Here is a 14,666-nt window from a genome sequence, read left to right as displayed (position 1 = left end):
ACCACTCCGTTCGGGGGCAAGGGAGGCGCTACTGAACGCGCCCATTGAGTGTTCCACGGCAGGGCCGCAGGGCGAACAAGTTAAAACGAAACTATCTTGTTGCCGCATATATATTCCAGGCCGTGCCACAATCTCGGCGAATTGATGGTTGATGCGGATCCGTTGATGTGCGCTAGCATTGCCGGTAAGGACTGCATGTTAGCGGGGTATTGTGACAACTATCGCACGTTCGCGGCGCCTTGCGTGTGGCCTAACGTTTGACGAGTTCGAAATCGCCCGTAATCCCGTTGCCTTTGTGTCGAATCGCTCGTCGGCCGGCCGTAGTTGCCCTTATGTCACGTCACCAAAGTCGCGATCGTTCACGAGCCGCCACGCTTGCGCGTCGGTGCGTGCCGAGTTCGTGCTAGCGCGGCCCGTGATTGCATCGGAGAACGCTAACGGCGCCGCGTTGTAGCACGGCAGATAGCAGACGGTCGCACTAACCTAACCCCAGCCGCGTTGAGCTAGCCCTAACAACGTAGTCGGCCGAGAAGGTAACCCGTTTCTTCCTCACGCTACTAACCCCTGCGTGCCTGCTCTTCTGTCCTATCGCCATGCGACAAAGGCATTGTATCTCGCTTCACGTAGCAAAATCGCCATCCGAGGAGCGGCCATGTCTAAGGTGGGCAAGAGCGGCACGAGCGAAGCTATGGTGAAATTTCTCAAGGAGCGGGTAGAGTCCAATCAAGGCATCTCACTGCAGAAGCTAACGGGCCACCTGTCCCAGCTGCCGCCTGACCTGCGGACCAAGTACGGCTGCTCGGTCAAGTCGCTCAAGCTCTTCCTGCAGCAGTACCCTAAGGTCTTCGTCATCAGGAACCAGAGCAACGTCTACGTGCGCACCAAGAAGCTGCCATCGCCTGCCGGGAGCATAGAGAGCGTCATGACGTCCATGTCGGACCGCGGCACCAACGACGATGCAGACTCCGAAGACGTCACCACCCTGATTGGCGTCAAGGGGCAGGTGTACCGCATCTTCAACGTCTACGGGTTCATATCGATCAAGAACCCGATCACGACGAGCGTCTACTTCGACGTGCAGGCCTTTGAGAATGGCGAGCACAGCAACCTGCCGGCGTCGGGGCTGCAGTTGGGCGAGGGGGTTCTCATCGACGCCAAGATGGGGCCCAACAACTGCGAGGCCAAGTTCCGGGCAAGCCGCGTCGTCCGCATCAAGAACCACGGGGTCGTGGGGCCGCCGCCGTCGTTGTCATCTGCCTGCTCGTCCCCCACGCCGCACAGCAAGCAGACGATCGAGGAGCACGGTTTCATTGAGACGGTCAAGGGCCAGTACGGCTTCATCAAGTTCGGCCGCAACCTGCGCGAGCGTGCCTTCTTCCACCTCAACAATGTGGACAGGGCGCACGGCAAGACCATCCGCAACCTGCCGGATGTTCTGACAGTGGAAGACCGCGTGCGCTTCAAAGCCAAGCCGAGCAAGAAGTCGACGGACAAGGTCAAGTGGGAGGCGACAGTTGTCTACATCCCTCTCCTCTCTAAGAAGGCGCCGGGCGGCATCTCCGACTCTGACGACGAGAGCGGCAACGAGGTGTTCATGTCGGACGACGAATCCGACATTGTGGACTTCCTCCAGGACAAACTTAACGGTGCTTACGACGATCCGGCTGTTGGCTATGCAGATTGGGACAGTGGGTCTGCTACGACAGAGACGCCACCCCGCAACGACATGAGTCCGCCGCGCAATGGCATCACTGCAGGCTGCGACTGGGATAGCCTGCGCAAGTTGTCCGGGGAGAAGGGCCGCTTCGTGCCGAGGACAGACCTGGATGGGGAGATCCGCTTCGGAAGAGACCAGAGGGCGCTGGCGTCGGCCGACGTCACTTACCGCGGCAAGGAGCAGGTGGACAACCTGCTCTGGGAGGTGACGGACAACCAGGAGGTGACCTTCGACGCAGTTGATGCGACGGGGAATGATGACTGGATCACCACCCTCGCGTGGACCGACGTCCGGCCGCCACACAAGCCTCACGTCAACGACAGCGAGGAGGTCTTCCGTTCCAAGTGTCAGACGATGACGCGGCGGGCATCTCCGCTCGCCGGCGACAGAGCAGTGTCTCCCGACAGATTCGAGGCAAGGGTGTCTCCGGTGTCGCGCTCTGTGGCGCCCTCCATCTCGATCAACGAGAGTGCACGGGGCACGGTGTCGCTGGTCATGGAGTGCATGGCGTTCTGCGAAGTGGAGGCTACGCCGGGCGGAGCCAAACGGAAGATCCAGTTCACGAGCGATTGTTTCTACCGGGACGGGCAGCCATACCCGGGCGACTTGACGGACGTGCTGGCGGTTGGGGACGCAGTGTCGCTGGACTACATGGTAGGCATTGGCGGAGGGGCGGATGCAGAGGAGCGGGTCCACTGCGACGTGGTCTGGCAGGGCAGGCGGCCCGCGGATGCTAGGCAGCTGAGTCCAGAGGATTTCTGCCGCCAGCTGGGCATCTCCGAGGCAGACGGGCAGGAGGGCGTGCCATCCTTCGAGGACTTCGAGCGGGAAATGTGAGCTCAAGGGACGGCCTTTTTTTTTAATTGCAATGGCATTTTTGGGGCCTCCAAACCGTGGAGTTGTGTGTCTGTCTGTAAGCACGTCAATTGCTGTGTTTAGTCAAGAAGCCTGGATTTGCCCATTTGTTGCAGTGTTTAGTTGTGCAACACTGCATCATGTGATGCTGTTTCACATGACTTGATGTCAGGTGACATCGTCATCTGGCATCACGTTGTAACATCCTGTGTCTCACGGCACATGTCGGGACGTCACCACCTCTACGTGCGGTCACGTGACACTGCATTACATGTTGCGATGTCATGAAACTACATCACTTGATGTGGCATCGTGTGAAACTGCAACGTACAACAGCGTAACATCGTATCACTGATGGCACAACATCGCACTGCCGATATGCGACACTGTGTCACATGACGTCACATTACCAATGCCACAACATGACACGTGGCACGACGTCCTGTGGCACAGATATCACGTAACAGTGTAACATGATGCATCACAGTCACATGACGTTTTGTGATGTTGCATCACTGATGCCATAAGATCACACTGCAAAAATTAGACTAAGAGTCACCGTGATTGGTAGAAGTCAGAAGAGGAGAGCACATGCGACAAGGGAAAGAGGGGGAGGGGGGCACTTTGAGAGGTGTCTGAAGTGCACACTCAAATTTCGGAATCCCACAAGCATAGGATATCAAATGCCATCGCATTACTTTTCCTTTGACAACAACCAGAAAGAAGGCAGTTTTTTTTTTTCTCTTGTCGCGCATAAACAGCGGTTGGTGGCTTGCCAAAACTAAAATGCAGTGAAGCAAAGAAAAAAAAAGTAAGGCAACAGCATCCATTTGAGATTTGACTTTGTTGCACAAAGAACTATGTAACTGATGCGGGAGTGAGAGAGGATCTGCTGTTTCACCGGCGCCTGCGTACCACCGTATTGCAGACAAGAGGCGCAGGCCAACTTGGTGTCATCGCAAGAAGTGCCTTCAGACAAAGGGGCGATGTCAAGCAAAAGGAACAGCGAAGGTGACGCTGAGAGGGGTCCTCCGGTCATGCCGTCCGCGGAGGCAGTGGCGCCGAACGAGGCGACGGCGACCCACGTTGGCGCCAGGCGGAGGCTGCCAGACTGCGTCGTGCTCCCCAAGACCCAGAACGGTGCAGTCGGTAAGTCGTCCCGGCCTTCCTGATCAATCGGCCGCGGGTTCGAATCCCGGCCTACAATCTGGTGGATTCTGTTTGCGGACCGCCTATATTTCGATCGTGCGTCAAAGGATCCACAAGTGGTCGAGACGAATCCCCACTCCTCCGCTGAGGCATTGCGGACACTCTCCGTCGGTCTGGCGCTCAAAACCCTCCTCTTACGCCGAGTTTAACGTTTGATGTCGGCCATTTTGGTGCCCGTTTGCCCGCCAACAAGGAGGCTCTGCCAGCCCTGGCTCGATTGCACTCGAATTGAGAGTTTTGTTGCTCTGGTGGGAAAACGTGTCGACTCATCGGTTTCTCTTCCCTCTTCTCCTTTGCAGGGCACGCTCCAACAATGGCGGTCTTCTCTTCGGACGTGAGCGTAAGCATTGCAGCCACTCTTCATTTCGCTAGCTAGTTGAATCCGAACGCTCCAGTATGTGGGGTTGGGTTAGTTTGGCGATAGCAGTGTCGAAGGATCCTTAAAGAAATGGATACCTATTTTTAAGTGTAAAGTCGCATTCCTTTTCCTCCGAAATTTTTGTTCGCTTTTTTTTTTTCTTTACAAAAATGACCTTTGCCACGCGAACTCGTCGCGGGGTTCTTTTTCTTGTTCTGTTAGTTGCAAGAATATTGAGACTGGCTGCTGCTTGCGCACTTGTCACGGTCACATTGCTCATATGCGGGCTTGCTAGTGCCGTTTCACCATGCCGACCTTACAAGTATGTTTATAAGTGTGATTTATGACGGGGTTAGACTTATCTACGGCCTTTGTCCTGAAGGATGACGGACACCGCGACAAGTGCGACCAAGGCTTCATTGAACTATGGCGTCGACTGCAGTTGGACTCGGTGTGTAGCGGAGCATTCACTGTCGCGCGAGTCGAAACGTTGCGACACCAGTGTGAAAATAGGGAGTTTTAGAGTAGCGCACACTAAAGCTTTGCATATGCATAGAACAGTGTCATTGCCACTGCACATGCGCTGAACTCTAACCACGTTTCGCGCTCTGTGTGCGCTTTTTTTCAGAAATTGCGTGCGTACACAAAGTGTCTTTGCGCCCCTCCTAGGAGGATTCGTGATGAGAAGTTGGCTAAAACCAACATGAGCACAGTTAATAAATGGCGCCTCCCAGGGCCATAGCTGCAGCAGCTTTGACGGCGGCGTGAGTGTGACGTCGGCGGCATCCGCGCGACTGCGATTTTCAATACGGGACAACGTTGCATTCGGCTTGAAAACCCCAGTAAAGTGGACAACAATCACCGGCAACTTGATACTTGCGACATGCAAGCGTTTCTCGGCGAAATACGGTGTGCGAAGGTCGGTACACGAGAGCTCTCTTGCTGAGGCGATGCAAGCGGACACGACCGGTCGAGTGCTTGCACCGCATTCTCATGTTTAAACAAATCTAGCGTGCGCAAAAATTGCGTACGTTGTTCTAATACTTTCTAATGGCCCTTAAACACTTCCAATTGTGAACTATATACAGTCAAACCCATTTATGACGAACAGCAGGAAATGCTACGATCAGTTCGATATAGCAAGTAGTTTGATGTAGCAAAAACCATTTACAATGAACTTCCACAATGCGTTTGTTGTGAGCTTCACTTTCTTTCTCATCTCTTCAACCTTGTAACAAAGCGCTAAGTTTTTTTTAAATTTTTTTTGCATGCGTGCAGTTTTTTTAGCTTATCTTCCTTTCTGAATCAATTCTCTTCGTAAGCAACCGCTTTGGTATGAAGTTTTTTTTTTTTCTGCGCGTGCGTGCAGTGTTTTTTTTAGCTTTTTCTCCTTCTGAATCGCTTCTCTTTGTCAATTTTGTTCGCGGCTTGAACTTTTGAAATTTTCTTTCTTTCCTACTTTTTTCTTAGGGGGAAGGGACAGGCTATACTTCGTTTCAGCTTCCGTCCGAGCGCAGCCAAAGCTGCGTGTGGCCGGAGCCAATCAGGCGCCGGCAATAGGTCACGCGATCTCGCCTGCACCTTTGTATCACTCCGCTGCGCCGCTGGTCGTCTGCGCCGCCCGCGCTCGCCGAGTATTTCGTCTGCTACGGGTGGTATCGTCTGCTACAGGTTTAAAAAATGCCCTTTCACGTTCTGAAATTTAAGTCACAAGGGACGTCAGTGCGTAGGCTGGCCGCTGCCGTCTGTGTCCGAGCTTTCCACCTGTTCGGCATGGTTTCGAGATGTAATTACAGGCTGCAAGGTGCCCGATGACCCGGTTGTTGGTCTTTCCTTGTATTGTCTGGATATACCAGGGCTCGAGGCGCAGTCCTTTTCACTTCACCAGCTTCTCGGCGTTCAATGTGATCGGCAGGTGAAGGGGTGCCCTGAGTTCGCCGCGTATCAGTCAATTGTAGTGGCCCGGACGCTTTTCTTGTTTACAACGCATTCGCGGTACGATGCGGCCGGAGTCTCTTGCCGAATTTGAAAGCAGACATTCATCACGACCTTTCGCGCCTGACGCCCAATTGTGCCTTTGCGAAAGGACGTCTTAAAGCGACTCGGTGAGGAAAGCAGCGAAGCACATTATTCGACCATTACGGGAACGAAAGCACACGGAAAAACTGAGCGCTGCAGCTGCAGCCGTGTTGCCAGCAGATGTACGTGCTTTCACCAAACCACATGCATTTACATATATTAATACAACCATAAACTTCAGATATTTAATTCCTTTAGTTGCAAATAATTCTTAGCAGTAGATATCTGGAATATTGTGCAATGTTTACGCACAAACCAGTCATTTAGATAAAAAAAGAAGCTTTTGCGGACTACTTTGTGGTGCGTACGAATGCTCTTCTCGAAGTTGCAAACCGTCCCTCAACCTTCGGCTGCGCTCGTACGGAAGCTGAAACGAAGTATAGAAGACGATTGTTTGTGTGTTTTTAAAAGCCTTTCCGGGGGGAAAAGGTTTGATATAGCCAATATGTTGTTCGCTATAAAAAGTACTTTTTACTTGCATTTTTATTTAAATTTTCCGGGAGTTCGATATTGACAATAATTCGCTGTACGTGGGTTCGTTTAAACGGGTTTTACTGTACTCGTCATTTTGAGGAAAAAGAAAAAGCAAGTTTTGTGCATTGTTTATACGCTGCACATAATAGTTGTTACACAATTAGGTTGTGGGAGGGTGGGGCAACGCTTTTGGCATTTGAAACATGTACCTCCCGTATTAATTCTCCACGTAAAGGGGGAAGTACCGTATTTATTCGAATATAAGGCGGTCACGATTATAAGGCGAGGGGGCAGTTGAAGGACCCAAGAAAAAGAAAAAAAAATTGTCATATTGCTATACTGAGCTTCAAATATAAGGCGGGGTATGACTTTGAGACTACGGATTTTGGAAAAAAACCTCGCCTTATATTTGAATAAATACGGTAAGTAAAGCTCTGCAAAAGGCAATTTCTGTATTTTTTTTTACAGTTTTTGAGGTAAACATGAGCGTAGATGGCAGGTTTCGCAGTATTTTCGAAATCAAATTTAAGCACTCTTCGGACGTAATTTGCTCTTGTGGTTAAAGAATGAAGGCCCGAGTTCTTGCGACCTCTTAATACGAGAGAATGCGCCGCTGGCGCCGTCTATGAGGTGGCCCTGGAACTGCATTTCACCGGGGCGAAGGTGGTACAGTACTGGCGAGATCGGACGCACCCACCATCTTCGAGAAATTGTCGATAATAACACTGTGTCTTTTAAGCAAAGAAAGAATGAATGATGCGTAAAAATTTTGGAAATTTGCACGGATTGAGTTTGTGGTCAACCCCCAAAAAAGGGAGGGGAATTGAGCGAAATCCCACAAAAGAATGCGTGCACGGTTGTTCCACAGGACGAAGTTCTCCGACGGCTGGCCAGGATGGTGGCGGAGGAGCTGTCCGCACACCAGCCGCACGGGAGGGCGACCCTTCGCGACGTCGGCACCCAGACGGTCGAAGAGTATGTCTCACTCCTGGCGCGAGCGGAGGGCGCGGAGGCGCCTCTAGTCAACAGCAGCACGCAGACGCTGTCCACGGGCGGAATCAAGTCCGAGGAGCTGTTCATCAACTGACCCGGTCGCGATCCGGTAGCGGCGACATCGCGTCGTCCGCACGATCCGGCGTTGTCTACACAGTCGGCATCCACTAGTTACTCTTGATCACGTGCGCCGACGTCTGTTGTCAAAGTGCCTCACGCTTCTTGTTTACGAAAGAAGAGGAGGGGCGTCTAAAACTTGAACGAGATACAAAAGTGGGGTAGGGGGAAAAAAAAGGTTGAAGTTTTACGTCGGAGAAGATTAACGGGAGTATGTTGCGTCGTCTGCCAAGTCCGCCTCAAGTTGTTACTTTTTTATTGCATGCTCCAATACTCTTTCAACTGCACAGGCTCAGGATAATTGGGGAGGGGGGAAGGTCACAATATCTGCAGAATCGGCCTCCACTCGGTAACTTCTGCGCTCAATTGTGCATTTCTACAATCATCATGGTCTCAGTGGATGACGGAGAAAGTCAAAGGAGTCACAGCCGTGGAACGTTAGAGGAAAGGTCTTAGCCTCCAGTTGGTATTAGGCCCATGTTGAAGACATTCCAAATGTTGTGTGTGGTTGTTTTTTTTAATGCTTATGGTATGCAGTTCTGTTGAGAGTGCCAATGTCATGTTTTTTTTTCTCGCTCACTTGAAAGATGCGCTGAGGTTCCGAATGAAAGTACGTCGTGTGCTCTGATTTCTTTACGTGTTGCCAAGGGGAAGGGTCCAAAGCAGTTGCGAGGAATTTAGTGTTTTTGAGAGTTTCGAGGAGCGGCCCTTAAATTCGTCAACCGGATCTATCAAACCTGCCGTATATTAAAGTTCAACTCTGCAATGTCAGAACTTCAAACGAGAAAAAAGAAAAAAAGATTTAACACTTACGATTATTTTGGGCAATCCAAGAACTACCTGTATAGTATTTCTCTTTCGGCAAAGAGGTAGTCAACTGATATGCAACATCTTACTGCAATATATACTTTTCTATACAATTGGTAGTTGCGCGTGCGCACAACTACGGATTGGCATTGCTTGGACAAGGTGGGCCAAGTGAAAAGTGTGTGCCGGGCTTGTGATAGGCAGTGTATGCCACTCATTTAAGGATCTACATATAGTTAGCAAATAGTAGCGTAAAAAATCTGTGCTGCCAGTGGAGAAAAAAAAAAAAAAAAGTGGCGGCGTTGGTTTTTGTTATTTTAGCTCAAAGTTTGACCGTTCGAGCTTTCCAATACTCTCTCATTTTGGGGATCAAAACAAACTTGGGAGCAATGAAGCAGAGGAATGTTGAAAGAAACCGGCGAGGAATTCAATCGAATCCATCCTCTTGTTCGTTTCGGTTTTTGCCTGAATGTCATAAGTGGACCCTCATCTACCAAAGCTGCCGCAGATGGATTCTAGTATTCTCTTATTGAACGACTTGAGAGCAATAAAATGATAATTTCTTCCTATTGCAGTGCCTTGGCGAGATCTACCCTTTTATCCCCAAAGTTATTTCCACACATTGCCATTCTCAGTTATTTGCTTTGTAGCACTTTAATCCAAAGTGAAAACCAAATCTTGTAAAGCTCGCTCGTGGCACAAGTGCTACGGTCTCTCGCGACATAGGATTGGCAGCAGATGCTCCATTTCCAGCATACGCTGGCTGTCTGGAAGCGGAACATCTACTGCTGGTAATATGTTGCAACAGATGAAAGGTAGGATTCCGTGTTTTCATAGTTTATTTATCTCTAAATTCGAGAGGTGTTTTTCAGGGGTCATTTCTTGCCGAAAATTTAGTGTTTATCACAGCTCATTTTTCTTCGGTTCCCGATTCTCCGATATTCAAAGCCCAATTTTGCGGAATTTTTTTATTTAAAACAAGAAATATCTCGTTGCAAACGTGTGCTAGCTTCACAAGAACGAGCTTGTATCAATTAACATTTCTTCAATTGGATTCGTCGTTGGCAATACTAATTTGTTCCACAACAAAAGTTGCAAACAAGTTTCTCTTCGATAAACATCAAAACCTTAAAATCAATACACTCCTTGTAGTCACTAGGAGGCCCTACCCATCCCAACCTATACATCAACCAACCCTGTGGCTCTGGGCAGTAGAGTGGGAAAGGGTGTAATACAGAGGCTTCAACTGCCCGCACCCTCTTCCCCCTCGTATGAAATCTCTATGGTTCACGACTTTCACCGTTACAAATACACAACCCCCGCTTCCTCCAAGAAGTGCAATGGCCCAAACTGGAAACCGGAACGGTGGCTTTTGTCGTTGCCCAAAAGACCTGGTCCGGCTGGCTAGAAACACGGCGTCTCAGCTGAGGCTTTGGCAAAGAAAGCACTGGCAAAGCCAGCGCACGAGCTGAGCGGGACTCTAGCCGCATCTCAAGACTCTCGCGCGCCGCAGCCTTTGCAGTGCTTTCTTTCGCCCAGTCTCGGCTAAGACGCTGTTCTAGCAAGCCGGCCCTATTGTCCTGATAAACCTTGACGAGGTAAGCGTTAAGATTCCTTTTGTCAACGATTCGAAACGAGACTAGGGTGGCATTTTTTTGGAGTCCATTGACCCTGCGTGCTGACCAAACATAATTGTAAGATACTTCCTTTTTTTCCCCCTTTATGTTGGTTTATTGAAACCCCGAGTTTCCTGCATAAGTCCAAATTGACAAAAAGTTTATCAACAGGTGTTTTTCGGAGTTTTTAATATTTATCCGAAAACACGGAACCCTAATTATAGGATAATTTGCAAGCTACGCAGCCCACTCCAAAAAGTTTCCACGAGAAAGGTAATGCAGCATAGACATCTCGAATTTTTATAGAAAGTGTAAACTACTTGGAGTGAAAAATAAAAATCAATACGATTTAAATCTGACCAGTTTTACTACTACTTTTTAAATCGAATTTTTTCCGCAAGAATGATTCCGTAGATATTTGCTGTTTACCAACTGTCCATCATTTGACGATTTTTGTGTGCATTTCTTTTGTATTCGAATCAAAGAATCGTCAAGCAAGAAAGACGAGCCTGAATGCGAGCATAAAGAAGTGCTCTTCTGAACAAATCGGAGTGTCGAGCTTGACATCTACCTTCCACTTCAATCATCAGCTACGCAACATCCTACTATAATAAAATAGAAACGTAAAGGAAACAAACATGAGAAAAGTAATGTCCCATTAAAACGAGTCAGAACTTGGAAAAAAATTGAATAAAAATTATAACTAAAAATCCAGTTTTGTTCCAGCATGGCAGAGATTAAAGCGATAAAAATTTACACTACTTTTACAGTGATTCTTTCGCACTGTGATTGGTGTTTGGGTGAATCGCCGGTTTTTTGTTTTTCTCTGTGTTGAAGGACCGTCATCAAAACTGCTATAGTGGTGGAAAGTGGTCAGCTTGGGTACTAAACAAGTAAAATTTGGAAAGGTGCCGTGCCCAAATCATGTCCATGCTAAGTGTTGCGCGGTGTACACCCCTGTAGAATGCCCTGCTCGACATGCGCCAAGTGATTCAGCATTTCATCTCCATCATTTTAAAATTTTAACTGTTTTTTTAGAAATATTGCTTTAACCTCCCTCCACTTGGTGCTTTTGTAGTGCTTGAAATGAAACAAAATAAGCTTTTGGAGCACCAGCCAACAAACTTGAAGTTATGTAGCTTCTAGCTGGCTAACTGTGCAGTGGCAGAAGTGGTTCTATACAAAAACATTGGAACACATTCACCACCTGCAAATGCAATTGTAGCAAGTTGTTATGCCAGATGCTTAACTTGGACAGTATGTCGGGTGTCCAACTAATGTGCATCGGTCATCATTTGAAAGGTTGTCACTCGTACTTTACAGGGTAAACAGGCAACTCGAAACCACATATTAATCAGCAACCATCTCTCGCACCCCCAAAAGACGTCCAGTGGCTCCGTTTCGGCAGGTTTTTTGAAGCTTGATGGCAAAACTTCTGGGACGATGAAGCCCTACAGCAATCCCGAAATCGGGGATTATCGAGATCCTTCTGCTGTGCTATAAAGAGGGGATCGGTCGTTTGATGGGAGTATTAAAATATCTCCACCAGATCTCTCGCTAATTTGTCCCTCAGCTAATCACCTGGAGAACTGGTCATAAACTTTTTCACGAATGTTGCAAGAATAATGGTGGTGGGGGTTGTCTCCCTCATATATCCGGAATTTTGCGGAAACGTAAATTACCAACAGCGCCTCCTTTGGGCGATTTCAATAAGTGTCTACAGGCCATTCCAATAAAGAGCTGGCAGGTACCATCTTCAGAGTTTGCAATGTGTGGCGCACACTTGGCTTGCTTTCCAGAGTGAGGAGCCGTGGACTCAAGTACACTAGACCAGTGTGCGCTTTGTCTTGTCTCTAGACTGCAGTAAAGGCTACAAGACCTTGGCTGCACAAACATACAGTAGGCTCAACTCTGATGTTTCATACTTCTGGTTAATTCAAACAAATCTCAAAAGTTTGGTTGTCCCGCTAAGTTTTCAATGTATTTATAAGCCGCTTAATTCAAATGGCGTTTTCGAGCAGTTCATACTTTTTGTTCTTTCGGCCCCGTTGAGCGCGCTTCTTACCGAGCACCGGCACACTGCGGTAAAGCCACCCCTACAAAGCTCGCCTCGCAAGTGTTGTTTCTCCGCAGTGCACCGGGGCTCAGTAAGAAGCGCGCTCAACGGGGCCAACGGTCCACAAACTTAATTTTGTTTTGAGGTGTCATGCTGCCTTAACCAATCCATGATAGACAACATATTTGTCTATTTTAAAAATCTCGTACATTTCAATAATGTTTCATGTGTGGCCTACCTGCTTATGATTAGTAGGCCCGTGTAGAGGAAATCATCGAATATCTGCTTGTATGTGTAGCCATCCGCATAACATATCAATTTTATCTTGCATCATATTTAGATAAATTCCTGATGATTCAAACAAAACTCCTGGCTTCCTGGAGTTTGGATTAATGAGCCTACTGTGCATGAGGTGTGGGAACAGCTACCAAGGTTACCCATCCGAACTTGTAGCCCTCGATGGAGTTTGTGTTAAAGGTTGGTGTACCATATGCTAGCGGGAGGATCACTGCGTGCACGCGAAGAGACAAAAGGAGCGCGCGCTTAAAAATAAAGAAGTTGTTCTTGCTGCTGGCACTGATCGTGAACGCACAATCATTACATGGTGTCAGAAGTGGGATCTTCCTTCCTCCAATCGCGACTGGATTGTCACCACACGCATCGAGGGAACCGTGGTGAAAATCAAGGTCGACACGGGAGCGCAGGCAAACTTATTGCCCAGAGCGTTGTTTGAGAAGCTCAGGACGAAGCAGAAACCCCGTCCAACCAGAAGCATTCTTCGCCACTACGGGGGCGGCGAAATTCAACACAGCGGAAAGGCTCGTCTGTTGGTGCAGCTCGACAAGCGACCAGTGCAGCTCGATTTCTTTGTGGTGAAAAGGAACCAAGCTATCCTAGGTCTTCGTGCATGCGAGCAACTGGGCCTCGTGAACCGAGTAAGGCAGTGGAGAACAAGGCCTCCAACCCCAGCATAGAGTCGGAATTCCCGGGGCTGTTCTCCGGTATTGGCAAGACACGACGGGAGTACAAGATGGTACTCCGAGATGACGCCGTACCAGTGGTCCAGCCCGCCAGACGAGTGCCGCACGCACTTAGGGAACCCCTCAAGAAAGAACTGGAACGCACGGAGGCCGCAGGCATTATTGCAAAGGTTAAGAAACCCTCCGACTGGGTGAGTCCCTTAGTCATCGTACGGAAAAAAAATGGCAAATTAAGAATCTGCATGGACCCTCGAAACGTGAATCGGGCACTGAAAAGAGAACATTTTCAGCTCCCACGGCGCGAGGAAATCGAGAGCGAGCTAGCGCGTGCCAAGTATTTCAGTCGCCTTGACGCCAACAGTGGATTTCATCAGATTCCGCTTGATGAACAGACCTCGGAGATTTGCACGTTCAGCAGTCCGTTTGGTCGTTACAGATATCTAAGGCTACCCTTCGGAATCGCTTCAGCTCCGGAAGTATTCCAAAGCACAATGAGCCAGATATTCGACGAACTCCCTGGTGTGCGTGTGTACATAGATGATGTACTGGTGTGGGGCGCCACACGAGAAGAACATGACAAAAGGCTTCGCCAGGCGTTGGCAACAGCACAAGCTGAGGGACTGACGCTGAATGCGGACAAATGCACCTTTGGCCAAAAAGAAATAAACTTTCTTGGCGACAGAATCAGTTCCAACGGAATTGAACCGCACCCGGACTTGATAAGCTGCGTTGTACGGCACCCTACTCCAACGACAAAAAAGGAAGTTCAACGCCTCCTTGGTGCAGTGAACTACTTCGGGAAATATTTACCACACCTGTCGTCTCAAACGGAGGCCCTACGCAGTCTAGTTAGGAACGACACCATTTTTGAATGGACCAGCGTACATGATCGTCAGTGGGAGCACCTAAAAAAAAATGCTGACGCAAACCCCAGTTCTAGCAATCTACGATCCCGAGTTGCCCAGCAAGTTGTCAACTGATGCGTCCGCATTTGCTCTAGGGGCTGCGTTGCTTCAGCAGCATGGAATGGACTGGCGTGCGGTAGGCTACGCGTCTCGGGTGCTCACCGATACTGAACGCCGGTATGCTCAGATTGAAAAAGAGGCCTTGGGCATAGCCTTCGGTTGCGAAAAGGTTAACGACTACGTACTGGGAAAACATATCGCCATCGAAACAGACCATCATCCGCTGTTGGCCATTTCAAAAAAAGAAATAGGAGACATGCCTCCTCGTCTCCAACGACTATTTTTATGACTACTGAAGTATGATTTCGAGTTGCAGTTTGTCCCAGGTAATAAGTTGGTGGTTGCCGACACTTTATCGAGGATTCCATCAGATCCATCTCAGGGAGAGGCCACGATGGATGTAGAAGTGCATGCGGTGGGCGTCCTCTCTGAGGTAGTGG

The 14,666-nt window shown here is 49.1% G+C and overlaps 1 protein-coding gene across 2 annotated transcripts; it reads left to right on the top strand.

Annotated features, from left to right (window-relative positions):
* Positions 1-43: 43 nt before the first annotated feature.
* LOC8028753 lies at positions 44-9,183 on the top strand. Of its 2 annotated transcripts, none has more exons than XM_040499610.2 (5): positions 44-184; positions 743-2,550; positions 3,501-3,721; positions 4,081-4,121; positions 7,561-9,183. In XM_040499610.2, exons 2-5 carry the CDS (start codon positions 923-925, stop codon positions 7,777-7,779), a joined length of 2,109 nt encoding a protein of 702 aa, XP_040355544.1. In that variant the 5' UTR covers positions 44-184; positions 743-922; the 3' UTR covers positions 7,780-9,183. The 2 variants fall into 2 exon arrangements, with proteins under 2 accessions (XP_040355544.1, XP_002401455.3); XM_002401411.4 differs by having other exon boundaries at positions 628-2,550.
* The last annotated feature ends 5,483 nt before the right edge of the window (positions 9,184-14,666 follow it).

This window comes from Ixodes scapularis, unplaced genomic scaffold, assembly GCF_016920785.2.
Source record: "Ixodes scapularis isolate PalLabHiFi unplaced genomic scaffold, ASM1692078v2 PGA_scaffold8__174_contigs__length_109621045, whole genome shotgun sequence".
NCBI classification, from domain to species: Eukaryota; Metazoa; Arthropoda; class Arachnida; order Ixodida; family Ixodidae; genus Ixodes; species Ixodes scapularis.
The sequence above is the reverse complement of the archived record's forward strand: the minus strand, read 5'-3'. Positions and strand labels throughout refer to the sequence as shown.